The sequence below is a fragment of the Aspergillus stella-maris genome, assembly GCF_047715825.1.
Source record: "Aspergillus stella-maris strain CBS 113639 unplaced genomic scaffold BDV14scaffold_22, whole genome shotgun sequence".
Lineage (NCBI taxonomy): Eukaryota > Fungi > Ascomycota > Eurotiomycetes > Eurotiales > Aspergillaceae > Aspergillus > Aspergillus stella-maris.
The window spans coordinates 89,267-105,978 of record NW_027396816.1 but is presented as its reverse complement, the minus strand read 5'-3'; the positions used below and the strand labels follow the sequence as shown (position 1 = coordinate 105,978).

Below are 16,712 nucleotides of genomic sequence, written 5' to 3'. Positions count from 1 at the left end.
AAGCCGCTGCTTACATATCTCCTATAGCTTGGAGTGTAGCTTGTCAAAAGGGTTTGTAATCGAGATAAGATCGTATACATGCTAGGAACGCTAAGCGCAGAGTACCTACCATACCTTACTGCTCTCGGGCAGTCCATGGACGAAAGGCGCAAGTCCTATAGGTGGACGGCACTTCTGCAGATGGGATTGAAGCAGTGGTATTTATTGTCTTTCTGTTCTTTTGCCTAGTCTTGAGAGATAATGGATATAATATAAGCACCCAGCATTCGGCGCCCGAGAGATATACTGAAGTAAAGGGTAAAAACAAAGAGATGATGGGAAGTTCGAAAGAAAAAAGCAATCAAGGTACAAAGCCAAGATAAGTGGAGATAAGCAAAGTAGATGATCAAATGAAAGTAAATATAAAGGAGCGATCAGAGCGCAATGTGAGTAACCTAAAGGCGAAGGTGCAAGAGAATGGTATGGTAAAAATATAATCCAAGCAAAGCAAAGCAAAGCAAGTCCAGGAAATAGCAACCACGCCAATGAAATGAGATTCAACCGAAACGCCTAATGGGAGTACTGCAACTGTAATAGGAAAGTCGATATAGTAGGTATGATGATGATGATGATGATGATGGGGATGACCCTTCCCACGCCGCTATTATAGTATATTCCTGTACCGAGAAACGCCAAAAGACAAACCACACGGATAAAGATATGTCTACCCGGTTCTCGCCTTCTTAGCGCGCTCATTACTCTCGCCGTCTTTTCTAAGCGGATAAAGATGCATACCGACCTCCGTCGGGAAATCAGGGTGGAGAAGGTTAAACCGGTGTGGGTTCTGCGGGATACCGTTGATCTCCGCAGGAACCTGCTCAACAAGAAGATGAATGAGGTTCTTATCGACGTGGCCGAGGTTTTTGCTTTGCATCTTATCCATGCGGATCCAGTCGTCGTCGACTTCCTCGTTCATGAGCGGGGGGAGAGGAGGCGCGCCGCTGTTGCTTGGGCGGGCGTGGTAGTTTGCTAGGATGTTGTAGGGAAGGTTGGGGCGGACGGCGGGTTTGTCGGAGAGTTCAGCGAGGGGGTTAAGAACATGGTTGCCGTGTGTCCTGGTTGAGCGGGTGGCATGGAAGTTCTGGCTGGCTGTTCGGGCCATGTCGGTCGCGGGGGTGCCGTTGTCTTCTGCGCCGGTGCCGTCTACTCCGGAGGCTTCGTCTGCGTCGGTGTTGTTCCCATTTGTTGCAGCGCCGGAGGGTTGATCGGCGCGCTTAGACGTCGAGAAGAAATGGACTGTCGCGATGTGGGCTTGGTTGGCGTGTGCGCTGAGTTCCTTCTCTGTGAAGAGCGATTGGATAGAGTATGTGGGTGCGAGTTGTTGCTGGGCTACCTGAGCCTTAGCGCGCTCCGCTGGGGTCTCCCGCACCGGCGACCCGACGTCCTCCTCTTGAGCCTTTCTCTTTCTCTTGTTCAGGGACTCCGAGATGATTCCGTTGCCCAACTCGTCCAAATCCACACGGTGGCGAGTATGTCTAGTCTTGCGATTACCGTGGATACCACCAGGGCTGGCTGGATTCGTTATGCTGAACTGATTGGGATGAAGGAGGAGGGCATTCGTATCGGCGATGTCAAGTTGCTCCTTTTCTCTCATAAGGCGAGCCCGCTTGCCTGAGAGCGTCTGCACAAGACGCTCGCGGAGAGTAACAGAAAGGTTATTATACTCTTCTTCGGCAAAATGAGCGCGGAAGGCATATTCGCGCTGAAATCGTTCGAGGTTGTTATTATGTCGGTGCTAATTCCAGAAAACTCCATTAGTACTCCGTTCACCCGGTCGAATATTGATCATTAAGAGAGGGGGAGAGAAAAACTCACCACAAGCATAGCCAAATCCGCATCCCTCTCAGCCTTAACCTGATTAACCTCCTGCACAAACCTCGCATACCACATCCCCGCCAAACTAGCCATCTCCTTCGCGAATTTCCCACTCCCAACCGTATTCTCAATCAACTGAGCAATCTCCTCAGCCGAGTCCGGGAGCGGACCGGGGTTGTAAGGATCAGCATTATTGATAAGCGTCATATCGCACTGCAGAGCATGCAATTGCTGCCGGAACTGCGTGTCGCGATTCTGGCTGAACGAGGCCGTCAGGTCATGCAGGCGCTCTTGTAGCGCGCTGCGCCGTTTGTCCCGCTTCGAGAGAGGTAAGCTGGTTGGCGGGCTCGTTGAGCGGCCGCGGGAGTGCAGGCCGTTTGACAGGCCGGGTGCGCTGTCTCCCGCTCGGGGGGAGAGAGGAGCCGGTGAATATGCCATGGGCTTTGTGGTTGAGTAAATCGGCACTGGCTGGTTGGCGGTTGTATGTAGTAGAATGTCGTCACGGGGAGAGTGATGGGCGTCAGGGCGCCTTATGTAGCAAGTACCAAGAAAAGTGGAGATGCCGTCCTGATGGAAATACTATCGCGTGTATGGAGGGAAATGTCACATAATACTTGGTCTGGAATAGACACGAGGGGAGGATTCACGGAGACAACGAGCAAGAGAAAAGCAGGCCAGACCAGCAGAGAAACGCCGAACTGCCATCGGACGGCAGAATGGGGCGGGAGGCAGGCATCCAGAGTAGGCTTAGCGCTTAGGATATCTTCACCGCCTAAGAGATTGATTACTAACACCGCTATCTAACTAACTTACACCACCTTACTCTGTACTGGAATACTCAATAGTACAGAGTCAAACGAAAACACACGCTGTGGACCAAAGGTTCATAGATATATGATTTGTTCATCATTGTATAGATACATAGATCATGTCTATCAAACTAGCTACTCATACTAGTAGTCATTCATTTCGCACCAGTGCATAACAATAAAAAGCCAAAGCAGAGCAATCCGGGTATTATTCGTGTCCAATGCATGTCAAGTCAAACCTTCCGGGCTGATATATCCCATCCTAACACCAGAAAACGCCAGTCCATGAGAAGACCCCTTTTGTATCGCCTATAAACACTTTAAAAAAGATGAAGAGCCGAGGCATAAAAGCGGGTCGGGTTATTTGTTCGTTTCGACTTTCGTGCAACATCCGCGAGTGCCGCCACTCAGCACGACTCAGTGAGATCGGCGAATCACAAAGATGCCTAGCTCAATCCCGTCTCGAGGCTCCATCTCGTACGGTCGCTTGCGAATTCCGTCGAGAATCTCGCTGAGTAGCATGGCGGATGTCACTTCTTTGTCTTCCAGACGGTGATAGCTCGATGTGTTCATCGTTGATTTTGCCGCTGGAAGACGACGGCTATTTTGCCAGTATAGACTGATCACCTCCTTCATCCGGGCCTTATCTTGGTGAATATACCAATCCGACCAGATTTTCCGATCGAGGCGGACGCTGCCTTTGCGGGCGTCCACGATATCGAACCGAGAGGATGATGAGCTCATTGTGCCGCACAGTTCGTGGAGGTTTTCCCGCATGGTATCAAAGTCATCCATGTGAGCGACCGCTGAGACCTTGCCGAGATATCGACCAATCTCTGCAGACAATTCATTCACAACGACTAGCTGTCGCAGCAATGGGTCGAGAATAGGTCCAAGATACTGTGATTTGAACGTCGAGGCACCCCGTCTCGTGGGGTAGATGAATAGCATTGAGCCTCCTTCAGGAGAAAGCTCACTCAAACGGTCCACAAGCATGGACGGTCGGTGGGGAGAAAAGAGGTCCTTGTATTCTTGTGCCGACGCCGGCGGGAGGTATCGTTCGAGGACCGAAATGTGGACGCTGAAGGGCGGTACGATCGGCATGGGGAAATGCGGTGTCTTGGACTGGATCGGGCCACGGAAATCGTGATATGCAGAAACCACAGCAGCACTCGAGAAAACCGCCGTTGGCTTGAAATAATCGTCGGAGGGGAAGAGCGAGTGAGGTGTGCTGGGAGGAGAGTGAGGTAGGTTCGAGAGGCTAAATTGTTCGGGAACTGCATGTGTGACGTTGATGTATGGAGATTGGCCATGCTGTAAGCGGTGCTGAACTGCTTGAACAATCGAGCAAAAGACGCTCTCGTTGACTTCGGCAGTCGTGGGTTTGTCTGCGGGGCACGGGTACGGAAGCATCTGGTAAACTACCTTGGCGGCTTCCCCTCGCGCATTTGAGAACGGCAGCGATGATACTGCAAGAAAACGACACATTAGTCAAACCCCAACCATACGACGACCTGATTAGGGCTTACCCATTGCTTGCACGCTGTTCTCCAGCCATGAGTTGTGGTCGCAATCCATATCACCGTTGGACGATTGTGGGCTCCCGCCAGAGCTTGATGGCGAGATGTTTTCTGATGGACTGCCCAGGGTATCTGAATGACCTCTCGCAGAACTAGAATCCACGTTTGGACCTTCGTCCATGGCCATAAGCCCTGTGTCACGAGTGATGTGTGTTTCGAACAGAAGCATGTTGTTGCGGGGACTCCACGCGATGTGATCGTCGTCTTCGGGAGGCGTTGGCGGAAGGGTCGTGGGATAGTCGCCTTTGTCCGACGAATCCCACGCTTGCGGGGTGGACTGAGATGATCGAGCCGCCAGCGAACTCGAAGCAGTGGAAATGCGAATACGGGAATCGAGAGACTGTGTTCGGAACTCTGCGGGTCGAGAGAGGCTCGTAGATTCGAGGGTAGAGGGGTGGAAGATGGCGTTGTTCCGAGAGAGGAAGCGGGAGACGGATGAGGGTTTAGTGAGAAGCGAGCCTTGTGAAGCCCGCCGCTTGAGACGGCTTGAGCCTCCGCTCGGTGATAGAGCAGTCGGGGTGCGTGGACGCTGTGATGAGGTGGGTGATTGCGGTCGTCGTTGAGAGTGAGGTTGTTGTGGGTGTTGCTGTTCCAGCGAGTTTACGATTCCTTGACGCGAAGTACCGGCTTGTGCGGGTACATCTGATGGAGGGTCTGGCGAGAATGGTGAACGCATGACAGGACTATTTCGCACTGGTGAGGCAGGCAGGCAAGGTCCATGACACTGTGGAGAATACATCCAGGGTGTGCCGGGGTTCAACGGGCGACAAAGCAGGCAACCGACAGCAGAAGGTGCCCGAGTAGCGGATCGAAGTAGTCAGACGGATTTGCAGGGTACTGTTGCTGGGATGATGGGCGGTCGCTGGCGGAGTTTATGAGAGAGTCGACTGGAGACAGGAGCAAGGCGAGACGTGGTTTGGATGATGAGACGAAGGGAGGAGGGACAGAGGAGAAAAGGGCAGCGGAGGGAGAGAGCGAGAGAGTGACGATGATACAGAGTGAGACGGTGGAGAAGGGGAGATTGAAGGAAGGGAAGAGAAAATTGGGAGACAATAGTCTGGAGGGTCTAGAAGGGCAAAGGATTAATGACGCCTGGCAAGATCGTGACCCGAGGAGGGAGCACTGGAGCAGAGAGAGAAAGCAGAGAGAACAAGAGAAGGCTGTTCTGGCTCTCTGGCTGTTCCCTCGGGCTGCCTCTGCTGGCTCGACCGTCCAGACGTTCTAGACCGGGCCGCCGTGGGAGTCCATGACACACTTGCTTCTCTCTGTCTGAGTCAATCCCACTACCACCACTAAATAGAGACTTATAAGTTTTGAGATTTGTATTGCTTTTCTCTCTGATTGTATTCTCCAAAGTCTCTCTTGCCCAAATCTCGGTCTCGTAAATATGCAGAATCTGCACTAAAATAACCCGCCAGCAGACAGGGTGAGGCCAGACGCGCGGACTTGTCTAGGCCCCCATAGTGGCTGATCCGACCTCCCCACTGTGGTGCGGTGCAGGCGCTAGTCCCGGTCTGGCATTACACGGACCTGGCCTCAGCCCCACTCTCTCTCAAACACGCTCGGTCTCGTGGCAGTTGGTAGTATTAGGAGGTCCTATTTGTACCATCAAGACCATCATGTAGCTTACGGAAATATATCCCTGGCTGCAGAAACAGCTGTGTGCAGAAGACAATATTTCATAGAGTTCGAGATAACGATGCCACCAGGTAACATCCACAAACTCTGCTACCAGGTTTGCTTTTTGCCCATACAACCACAGTATCAACACCATGCATCCCTTGATCCCTGGCCTCACATACAAAGGCAGATCTTGACTACATCAGCTCTACTTATCAGCTCTTTGTCCTACCCGACCCGTCCCACTTGCAGCTACCCGTGCAAGTCCAGCACAGAAAACCTTACAAACGGAGAATTTCCCCCAATCCAATGGCGGCGCCGCTCATCGAGAGGCTTAGAATCAGAATCAGAATGGCCAGAAGCATAGACAGTAAAAAAAAAAGAACGAAGAAAAAGAAAAGAAGAAACAGTAAACATGACAACTGCGAGTGCGAAAGGTCCAGAGTCCCAGAAACGGGCTGATCGGCCATGCGCCACGGCAAGCATCAGCCTTAGGTACAGCTTCCAGACTTCAGGTGGCCAGGGTAGAGCTCTCCGGAGTACGACCTGAGGGAACGCCTCCATCATCCACCCATCTCGATCTCGCATTGGGAACCCTGGCTTTACTCCCAGGCTGCTTTTGGTTTCCTTCCCCTCGACCAGGATGCATTCCATCTCGCATCAGCATCGCATAGCTTTGCTCTACTTTGCCGCCGATCGGGATCAAAGAACCAGCCAGCGGCGCCAGGAATTCCGACAGATGACCGAAAAGTACCGCATAACCAAAGTGACAGCGGATGACCGCGCCAACGCGATAACAATCGGGCAGGAAGTATGAAAATCGCCATCAGCGACACCAAGCAGCCAGACCCAAAACTCTGGATGCGGTGGGCATGGTTACCAAATGACCAGCTAATCTGAGGTCACTGGTCATCAGCGACTGGCGAGTGACTGTGAGACTCTCGACTCTGCCTTGTTTTTGCCTCCACCAGTGCACCACAATTGAACCAAGCCAGAGATCAGGCTGCTTTGTGGGCAATTTCATTGGTCGATCGCTTGCTGAGCTCACCTCCACCACCGCATGCGGACACCAAAGTCGACACCTCAGGCTGTGAACTTCAAGTGAGACGAGGCCAGGCTCGGCCCAGCCGACCGTCTCTAACGTCTCTTGCCGCTCGCTTCCGTGCCGTCTTACTTCAACAACTTTGAGTCTGAGCTGGCCTTCTGCTGCATGTTTATTTTTACTTTTCTTTGCAGCTTATTTACCTTGTGCTCTGTGCAGCCGCTTGTAGTATAGCACTGCGATGGCCTTAATCCATGCACTTTATTATCCTTATACATTCCACGAACTCTCCTGCTAACCTGCTTAGCCTCAGGCAACTACTAACAAAAGGCATCCCCACTAATACTCCCTAGTCCCTAGGTACCTAACTAACCCAACAACTAACCCAACCCAACCCCTCGTCCCCTCGTTTAGATCCCCCTCTATGAATCGATCGCATCCCGCGACCCGCGATGTCTCGTCCAGGCGGGGCAGACAGACACACTCCCACACCCTCTGACCGATATCCCAAGGCGATCACCACGATCTCGAGTCAAGCACGTACCGCATCGGGACAGCTGCAGCGCCTACCCCCTCAGTTCTATGTAGGTTTCTAACTCTAGGTATGAGGATGGGGTACCTACCGCTACTGCACACTCCAGCCCAAGCCCCAGCGAGCTGGTTACTGGTTGGTGGTTTGTTAGTTGGGTGTACTAAATAGCTCAGCGAAGTATACCTCTACTCTACTCTGTCGGTGCACTCTAGTACTCAGCTCCGTACCCATTTATCTCGGATTGGTAGATAGTCGGCGTCAGGCTGCAACTGGGAATGTTTTCCGTGTTGTGGGTATGTACTGCTACTCGGGGTACATCTGCATGTACGTAAAGCTTTAAGTAAAAGCCTCCATCCTGAGATCATTCTTGTTTGTGTTTACTTATCTTGTCTTGTAGACTCGGGCTCTAACCGAGATGAACAGTCCCATAGTTCCAGGGTACGCTCTACGCACGCTTTACGCTGTCAAAGTATGACATTCAACGTCCACCACGCAATCCACAATTCACAATCCACATCCAGTCCACACACCCACAAGGCTACCTATGTACAGTACATCATATTGATATTGTGCAGACTATTCTAGCGGAATAACCCGCCACTGTCAAGTCAACCCATGGTCACCATCACGCGAGTACGGACGTATCCTGTATAGACCCACGCACTCCGCAAAACAAGGCAGATGTACCGTGCCCTGGACTCTGTAGGTTACATCCAGAGCCCACCGCCGTCGGTATGAACTCCGACTTAATGTACTTACTTACGTACCCCGTCTCCTCTGCCCGGTCTCATCTCGGAAACAGCGCTAGCGAGAAGAATGCCTACTCCAGACTCCAGAGTGCGAGATTAAATCCATCAACTCTGCACAGTCTCCAGGGTCCAGACACTGAAAAAAACAGAGGGGTTAATATAAACAGTGGCAAGATCATCTAATCCGTGCTCTAACAGCTCTAGCCGGCGTATAAATATCTAGAGAGAGTTGCGATCGACATATACTGTACGTACCTCCCACCAACGAGTGCTGGGTAGCAAACCTGCTCAGAAGTCAGAACCTCAGCTGATCAGGGCCTGTCTCGTCAAGTCAATTGACTTGTCTGGCTTTGGGTCTCCGGACGAGAAGACAAGTGCGACCGAGCCTCGACCGAGCCTGAGTCTTCTCTCGCTAATTGTACCTAATAATTAGTAACTCTAGTAGTAGCAAGTGTCGGTGACGATACCAGCCAGATCTACCCCGCCTATGTCTCAGATAAAGTGGGATGTTTAAGATGTAAGATGTAAAATCTTTAGTAGCATCGCGATCGGGTCGGGTGTGTGCCGTGCCCTTCTGCCGTGCTGAAGTCTGGGTGGCAGGGTGCTGACGAGGCCGGGGTAGATCTCGATGCTATTGTAAAAGCCGAAGCATGGAGTAGATTAAGTATTACGAGTACGGCGATCTAGGACTAGGATTGGATTTGGATCATGTGGTTTGGTTTGAGTGTTTTCATTTATTTGATGCTTGTGCTTTTGTTTCTTGTCTGATGCTCGGGTTCTGCCTCAGGCATTACTGAGGTCTTAAATGAGCTAACTATACAAAGTGGGATGTGGATGTGGGACGGGCGGTTTGAATGGTGATTCAGATTCAGAATCCATTTCAGATCTTGCGATGCAACATATTTGAAGCGCTTTTCGTCTCCTTCGCGTTTGACTTTCGACTGCCGTTGAACTGACTGCTTCGCGATGCTATCGTTCACTCAAGCATCGCGTCCACCTCAATCTCCACAAGCATTCTGCTATCCACAAACCCATCTCTCACCACCAGCATCGTCGCTGTTGCGCCAATGCCGTCCTGACCTTTACAGCCTAGGACTTCCCTGAACCCCTCCCCCACAGCGGTACAGTCTTCCGGTCGACTGACGAACATTCGTACCCTGACCACGTTTTCAGCCCCCTTGCCGCCGAGGGCTTGAACGGCCTTGATGCATTCCTGGAGCGCCACGCGCGTCTGCTGGCGTGCGTCGTCTGGGAAGAGGATTTGCGGTGCGTGGGCGGGCGATGCGGGGTCGATTGCTGTGGTGCCGGAGACGAATATGTGTTGGCCGTGACGGACGGCTCGATAATACCCGATTCGTTCCTCGAAGGGTGACGAGGTTGAATAGAGTTGTTTAGCGGGTTTCGGAGGGGTGGTAGACTTTAAAGTCATGGTGGTGATGAGTTCGAGATGTTACCCTCTAGACTCGCCAGTTCCCGGCTTATATGGGACCAGCCGAGCGAATGAGTCATAGCCATTGTCTAGTCCTTTCGGATCGTATAGACCGAGGCTTAAAGTGTCATGATCAGGAACCCCGTGTTGGTTCCTCATTCTCTTCGGGCCGTTCATGATGTTACTGATCGGCTGCGAGTACCGTCTTCCCGCCTCGAGTGAAACCTCCGAGGCCGATCAGACCAGTGCGACTGCAAGCACCGACCGGTGGCAAGTTTCGATCGCTGCTTCGATTCTTCAGCAGTGCCCAGCGACAGCTGAATGCAACCAGAGGAGCCGAGTGGCGCTGAGTGCGCTGGCAGAGCTTGAGCCACCTCACGCTGAAACCTAAAGTTTGCCTTGCACGACATAGTGGGTTGCAAACACTGCCGGTCTAGAGCTTCTTGAAAGTCAAGGCATTGCAGTGCAAGTACCTGAATTCCCTCAATGAGCGAGCACGCGCGGACCTCGATGTCAGGCCAGCAGTTGGGTCCCCAGAATGGGTCCTCGCTGACGGCCGTTTCGAGCGCCTCCATCCAGAAATCGAATTTGGGCATGCGGCGCCCGGAGCTGAGAAGACCCGGGTTCAGCAGTTCATCGGACAACAAACACGCCACAGCTACGAAACGAATAGTAGGTTCTGAATGCAGGACGTGCAGAACGATGCAGGCGGGGCAGCGCTCGGTCAGATACCAATCATGTTCCTCGCTGAATATGCAATGTAGCCAAGCATACGCATCTCGCGCTTCACCACGGAAGGCCCGCTCAGACTCCGCTCTCTTATGGCTGGGCAGGATACTGTCGGCGACGCGAGACGCGCGATTATGGAGTAGGAACAGGGGGAGGAGAAGAGTATGGATTATATCGCGATGCAGTCGGAAGGACTCTTGCGCTTCGTGTGAGCAAGAGTAGCGGTGGGAGGAGCAGAAACTATAGAAAGCAACATGGGTCAGTGCATGCAGGAAAATCGGACTCGTCTGAGGGCCACGAACCTCGGGGCTTGAGAGCCCAGCTCCTGGCGTTTGAGGTTCTCTCGAATCGCTCTAAACGCCTCGTTGCGAGCCAGTCTGTCGCTGGCTGCGTGTGAGATACGAAATGGGCACTGAGTGGACATTGTTGTAAAAATCGTGTTGGAAGTTGTCCGGTTAAACGATCGGCGAACGCAGGGTTAAAGAGGCGCCCCTGCTGTGGGAGTCGAACCCGCCAACACAACAAGCCCAGGCTCAATTGGAAACGTTGAAATAAATCTCGTACGTAGTTTGTGACGTCGGACACGGAATTCAAAGCGCGCAGTCCAATCAGACAGACAGCAGGTATCGAAGCTTCTTTGCTGGGATGAGTCGGGTGATGTCTGGTAGAGGCAGAACCAAGGATCGCATGGTCTGGACTGATCAGATTGGCGACGGATGGTGGCGAGAGTAGTGAAACAGATGGTTCACCGTTGAGGTTTACCGTTGAAGGGCAGGTGGTAAACAAAAATGTAGTACTGGAAGGGGAAGAGCGAGAATAAATTGGGCAGTTGGTCTAGAAACATGCAGCGATGTCACGGTGGTGGGCAGCAGTGGGCAGTGGGCACAGGGGCCCGAGATTGGCAGATTGCGCTCCAAATCAGGTGAGGGGCCCGTCATCCACGCAAGCTTCTGTCGATCCTCGTTTGCTGCTTTCATTAGTCGCCCAATTTCCTGGAGATTATGCAGTAAATATATTGACTGGCCACGATGATTGTTTCTACTTTTGTTTATTTTCTCGACTCCTATGAAGATAACGTCCCCCCTGAATATCAAAGAAGACTTTCAGAATTTGCCCTTTCTTTCACTCTGCCACTTGCAGTCTTTATTTGCCAACGATCGCAATAACTATTGGCAAGCAGTGGGTCTGGGCAGGGTCTCGATCGTTGCCAAGAACCAGTGCGGATGACGATATTGCGCCGGATTCAGAGCGAAAAGGGGCCGGCTTGTTCTCCATTGGCCCAGACTCTGCTCTCTCCAAAAGCCTGGATTCCTGAAACTCGCTGATCAGGGTCGAATTACGTATCGTCCTTGGTCGCATCAAGGAATGAAGGAATCAGGTTGATTGATCGCGGCATTTCCTAATTTCCCTCCCTAAGATTCATGAAACTCGTGCGTAATTCATAGACTGAGTCTCTTTCAGGCTGTCGCAGACTCTGGCAGGGCTGACGGATCTACGTTTTCCCTCTGTCACGCTTTCCTCCGCTTATCGGGGCGGGCTACTCCGACACTAACACTGTCAATAATGTCAAACTGCCAACCCAACAACATCGGGTTATGTTCAAGGCATCAAAGATATCTTTACATTCATGCAGTAGCTCCGGCCAAAGCTACCCCTCAACGAATCACAGCGTCTGCAGTGCGCCTCAAGGAACAGCTGGCCCATGTCTCCCACGTCGACTGCCGATTTGACTCGTGCTGCGTCACCGCGCTATTAGTCCCGAGTACACTGTCGCACGAAAACATCACCAATCATCTTTCCCCCTTCATTCGCCTGTATTATCTATATCAATTCCCGCTCAGAAGTAACATCTCCGTATGGAACTGATTGAGGCGTCATGCTCTGGCCACCGCCAGCAAACAATGTCTCAGCTATATTTAGGCGGCGTCCCAAAATTTCATCTAACTCGGCTACCCGTCATGTTTCTCGGGATTGCTGCGCGGCCGACTGCGCGGCCTTACATATGGCGCAGTGCCACTCATCCGAACTGAATACCCTCATGCCATACTACGGATACTATGACTGCATTTGCTAATATTCGATACACAGATGACTGTTTGGGCCTTTGCTCTTGAGACGTGGGTGGCGATTGGCTAGAACCGGACCGGACCGGGTTGAGAGTTAAGAATAGGTCCTAGACACTGTCAGCGTTTGCTGCAACTGCTCGCATTGATGAGGAATTGAGGATTATATCGGGCACAGCTCGGGTCCCGGCCAAAATATCCATAACTCAGACTCTCGCCCCGTCTGTCGGAATTGTGAGATCTTTTCTTAGGGTATTGTGGCTTCGTTCAATACGGATAGGGCTTTTATCCCGGACGGTCTTCAGCCATGTCTTGCGCGGAAACCCACGCGGTGCGGGCCTCATCTAAGCTAGGCCAGCGCGACCGATAGCGACTGTGGAATATTGAATCCCATCAATAGCTGCCGGTCCGGTAATCTGGTTGCCAGCACACTGAGAGTCTTATCGTGCGGAGAGCTAGATAAGTACGCTCTAACCTCTTCGTATCTGCGTTGGGACTTCAGTTGGGAACTTGGGAGGGCTGGATTACTGGATAACATTGAGGTAGCGTTTGCTCTAGACTTCTAGAGATCTAATCTCCCCTATATTGTACTCCCGGAGATTAAAGCTTTGTCTGGACTCTGGACTCTGGGCTTTTTAGCGCCTTATACACAGGTACTAGTACGTACCCACCTATCGTAGCAATATATACAACCGCGACGTGGTCCAATTCATTATTCTTAGAGCCTATCTTCAGTACATCGTATAATAGAGTAGATACACAGCACCTAGAGCAAAAGACTCGATTTCCATCAACAAGAACTACTACCTACCGAGCCCGAGCCGCAATGCTTAATATCGAGTTGTCGGCCCAGGCGTGCAAATCTCGAAACGGCGGCGGCGGCCGAGCCCGGCCTCCGGCTCCCCGCGGACTACTACCATATGGGTGCAACGCTGCAATCAACTGAATATCAAGCGAGCTAGTCCCTCTCAACCTCTATTAGGCAGGTAGGGAGTTCGCCTGGTAAGGACAGGGCTAGCTAGATTCAGGTACACACGGAAAGGACGGGAGAGAGTTGTTGTTCTAGAGCAGCTTGAGACTACGCCGGTTTATGAAGGGGTTAAGCGTATGAATATAGATTGTTTTATTTAGTATTGCGATGCGCCAGATAATGTGCCGAGATCAGAGCACCGCGCCATCCATTGCTCGTTCAATCGTGACATGCCAGATGAAATTATGTAAGACGGAGAAGAGAAGCAAAACATGGGAAAGTAAACGGACGTATCGAACGTGGTCGGAAACAAAGATAATAGAGTACAGATGGCTTGGAGCGAAACGCTCTGCGAGGGGTATATGAATGAAATGGAAAGAAGTAAAGACAATGGGCTAGGGTTGGAAAGGTGTAGAGCAACTCAGTTACTCTTCAATGCCATCCATGGCGTCGCGTAGCCCCAGGATGGGTCGTTGGCGAGCACAGGGCTTGTTCCTGTGTCTGGCGACACTCCACGAACCTTGGTAGGCCTGCTATAATTTCTTGGCTTGCTTGTTTTCTTCGTGGATGGTTCCGGGTCTGTGTCGCTGGCCGAGTAGGACTCTGTATCGGAGGAGCTCAAGTATGACTGCGGCGGTGATGTGAGAGTTGGGCTTAGTAGCCCGTTTTCGTCTTGGAAATTGGCGGTCCTGGGGCTCTGCGTCTTATCCTTCTTCGAGCGTCGTTTAGATCTTGAACGTGATCGAGACCGTGACGCTGACGCTAACCTTGGTACGGCTAGTGGATCGTCTTTCGCAGATGTCGAACGGTCTGGGCGTCCTCGTCGGCCAGTACTCAAGTTTGATGAACAGCAGAGTGTCACCTTGCCTTCCGCTTTCTTGATGGAGGCAGCGAAGAGCTGCTCTACTTGGAAGGCAGATGGACGGCTGCCCGGGTCTCGGCTTACCATGTCTCGTGACATTGCAAGCATAGGTCGGATGGCCTGGAAGACGGGGTCTTTGCGTTTCTTCGCATCCTGGTCGAGCAGAGTGATCCATGAGCTCACTTGCCCAATATTTCGATCCAGGTGAAAAGAACAATCAGCGACGCCGCCACCTCGACCAGCTGTTCGATTCTTTGCGCCGCGGTGACTTGAAAATGAGGAAACTTTGCGTTTGCACAAGTATGTGAAGATATCCAGAAGGACGGCACCAAGTGAGAATATATCGGATGCCTCAGGGTCGGTTTGGCGAGATTGCCATACCTGGACGAGAGCCCCGCCACTGGTATGTGCAGTAGGTATTCCAACGGAGTTGAAAATCATGGACCCGCGGTCCTCGGAAGACCCCGAAGAGTTTGAAGAGGTGATAGACGGTGTATAGATCATTGGGCGCTTCATTGTAATGCCACGCTTGCGGGCGCTGCCACTACTAGACCCAGAGGAAGAAGAAAGGCCCATTGAATATCGAGAAGACGAGCTGTTGCCAACGCGGATAACAGTGCCGTGAGAAGCAACAGACTCAGCTGGTGGACTCAACATCTCGGGGTTGGAAACATGCAGGTTCTTCAAGCGAGTAGAGAGACTGAGTTTGCCTGGGCGATCACTGATCTTGCGGCCAGTCCGCCCTCCCGATGGCAGTGTGCTGCCACCAGGTCCATTGTTCTGGACGCTAATGGAGCGTACCCACCGTTCCGGAGGGCCATATTGATAGGATTCGACATCATCAACCTTGACCGGAGGGAGCAGCGTATCCAAAGCCTCGAATTGGCCAATGAAAATTTTGAAATCCGAGTCGATGAGAATGTTCGAAGGACGAATAAGGCCGTGAACTTGTCCGTTGGCATGGAGCCATGACAACCCATGAGCAAGGCAGTGCGGCCAGTTGACCAGTATTTCTCGACGCCGCTCTTTTTCAAGCTTTTTAAAGGCTTGAGGCGTATCAGTCAGGAATGACATGAGATTTCTTTCATGTATTCCGGAGAAAAGGATGCAAATGGTGTTGTCGGCAAAGTATGAGGCGTAGATAGAGTAAACATGTTCGTGGGCCAGCCTCCTCATTGACCGAATCTCTTCCAGAACTTCATCTTCCTCGAAGAAATGCGGGGCGCCTCCAATGGTTACCTGAGTCCGCAAGTAGATCTTGCAAACTGCACCGGCGAGGACGACCCTTTCGACACCTTCTCTTGCCAGCACGGTCCCCGTCTGCAAAACTTCAACAGGAACACCTTCATTCTCAGTATACTTGACATGCTCGCCTCCAGTAATGCCCCTCACGACAAAGCGCCATTGAGCGAGGAAGAACTTGGAATCGAGTTCAGCGTTCGAGTTCTGAGCAGAGAGCTGTAGTCGGTCGACGCTGTGAGCGGCAATGGGAAGGTCATTGTCATCGAAAGATTCATCTACCAGATGAAATATGCGTTCTGGAATGCCAATGTCAAGTAGAATCAGGAATAGTCTGCCAGCTTTGGCCAGTATCCAATCCAGATATGTTTCACTGGTCAAACCCTCTCCCCATGGCAGGGGAGCAACAAGGCGCGGTAATAGGCCTGACGGGAGGTTCTTGAAGACAAAGTCAGGGCAGATAGTAGCCTGGATGCGGTCCTCAGGCCACCAGACAGAAGTCAAGGCGGACATGTTGAATCCCGCGGAGGAACCCGAAGCACTGGTGCACGGAAGTGGTAGGAAGAATCAGTGCGTTCTAGGAACATTTCTTTGCATGGTTAGCAAGAAACAGGGAAAGAGCAGCAAGGAACAAGAAGCAATAAGTAGAAGCGCGGACATCCGCTGAGTGAGACTGGTGAAATACCTATGTAAGAATAGTACTCCGTAAGGCTTTGGCTGGGCCGAGGAGTCGGGGGAGGCTTATCTGGTGGCTCTACTTAGAGGGAAACCGCCATCCTTTAGGGGCATCAATAGTGGCAATGAAGGGATGGAATTTTGTGACTGGAGAGGGGCATTGGCCAAGAAGGAATAAAATCATGGTCCTAGGATGACTCGGCGACAGTGTGAGGAAGATCCTCAGCGTGGCAACGGCGCAGCCAAGCATGAAGAAAGGATAATGAAGACCGTTGGAGAGAGCTGGATAGATCAGACGGGAGCGCAAGGGCCATTGGACAAGAAGGCATGGCAGCACACAATAGCATAGAAGCCAATGGAGCAGAAGAAGCTGATAAGCAGAGAGTGCAAGTGTAGATGATGAGGCTTGAAGTGACCAGTCACTGGAGCACTGGCCAAGCGTGACCCAATCGGGAAGGCTGCTTATCAGTTGACAGCTGACACGCGCTTTTCCGTAAAATGCGCTGATAAGCTCACGCTCTCTGTCCATACATCTTCTTTGATCCTCCTGTGAAGAACC

At 51.9% G+C, this 16,712-nt stretch overlaps 5 protein-coding genes across 5 annotated transcripts; all 5 read right to left on the bottom strand.

Moving 5' to 3' along the window:
- Positions 1 to 596: 596 nt before the first annotated feature.
- On the bottom strand, positions 597 to 2,524 carry BDV14DRAFT_171821 (Sds3 domain-containing protein). Its single transcript, XM_073768489.1, has 2 exons — positions 1,855 to 2,524; positions 597 to 1,774 (listed from the first exon to the last, which is right to left on the bottom strand). Exons 1-2 carry the CDS (start codon positions 2,290 to 2,292, stop codon positions 704 to 706), a joined length of 1,509 nt encoding a protein of 502 aa, XP_073628897.1. The 5' UTR covers positions 2,293 to 2,524; the 3' UTR covers positions 597 to 703.
- BDV14DRAFT_171819 (uncharacterized protein) lies at positions 2,502 to 5,609 on the bottom strand. The gene is made up of 2 exons (XM_073768488.1): positions 4,193 to 5,609; positions 2,502 to 4,132 (listed from the first exon to the last, which is right to left on the bottom strand). The coding sequence occupies exons 1-2, from the start codon at positions 4,980 to 4,982 to the stop codon at positions 3,081 to 3,083; spliced, it is 1,842 nt and encodes a 613-aa protein (XP_073628896.1). The 5' UTR covers positions 4,983 to 5,609; the 3' UTR covers positions 2,502 to 3,080.
- Positions 5,610 to 6,418: 809 nt separating this feature from the next.
- Positions 6,419 to 7,078, bottom strand: BDV14DRAFT_171816 (uncharacterized protein). Its single transcript, XM_073768487.1, has one exon. The coding sequence runs from the start codon at positions 6,688 to 6,690 to the stop codon at positions 6,466 to 6,468; it is 225 nt and encodes a 74-aa protein (XP_073628895.1). The 5' UTR covers positions 6,691 to 7,078; the 3' UTR covers positions 6,419 to 6,465.
- A 2,084-nt stretch (positions 7,079 to 9,162) lies between these two features.
- BDV14DRAFT_189236 (uncharacterized protein) lies at positions 9,163 to 10,768 on the bottom strand (the record flags this gene model as incomplete). The annotated part of the gene is made up of 3 exons (XM_073771168.1): positions 9,163 to 9,603; positions 9,801 to 10,584; positions 10,647 to 10,768. 3 exons carry the CDS (start codon positions 10,766 to 10,768, stop codon positions 9,163 to 9,165), a joined length of 1,347 nt encoding a protein of 448 aa, XP_073628894.1.
- Positions 10,769 to 13,368: 2,600 nt separating this feature from the next.
- Positions 13,369 to 16,509, bottom strand: BDV14DRAFT_171805 (protein kinase domain-containing protein). Its single transcript, XM_073768486.1, has 2 exons — positions 16,164 to 16,509; positions 13,369 to 16,067 (listed from the first exon to the last, which is right to left on the bottom strand). The coding sequence occupies exon 2, from the start codon at positions 15,989 to 15,991 to the stop codon at positions 13,799 to 13,801; it is 2,193 nt and encodes a 730-aa protein (XP_073628893.1). The 5' UTR covers positions 15,992 to 16,067; positions 16,164 to 16,509; the 3' UTR covers positions 13,369 to 13,798.
- Positions 16,510 to 16,712: the final 203 nt, after the last annotated feature.

Bases quoted from the DNA above. Each gene is read 5' to 3' on its own strand.
- BDV14DRAFT_171819 (XM_073768488.1), bottom strand. From the start codon at position 4,982: ATGTATTCTCCACAGTGTCATGGACCTTGCCTGCCTGCCTCACCAGTG. The intron at 4,133-4,192 runs GTAAGCCCTAAT...GTTTTCTTGCAG, and splicing joins GAACAGCGTGCAAGCAATGG to TATCATCGCTGCCGTTCTCA.
- BDV14DRAFT_171816 (XM_073768487.1), bottom strand. From the start codon at position 6,690: ATGGCGATTTTCATACTTCCTGCCCGATTGTTATCGCGTTGGCGCGGT.
- BDV14DRAFT_171805 (XM_073768486.1), bottom strand. From the start codon at position 15,991: ATGTCCGCCTTGACTTCTGTCTGGTGGCCTGAGGACCGCATCCAGGCT.
- BDV14DRAFT_171821 (XM_073768489.1), bottom strand. From the start codon at position 2,292: ATGGCATATTCACCGGCTCCTCTCTCCCCCCGAGCGGGAGACAGCGCA. The intron at 1,775-1,854 runs GTGAGTTTTTCT...TTCTGGAATTAG, and splicing joins CGGATTTGGCTATGCTTGTG to CACCGACATAATAACAACCT.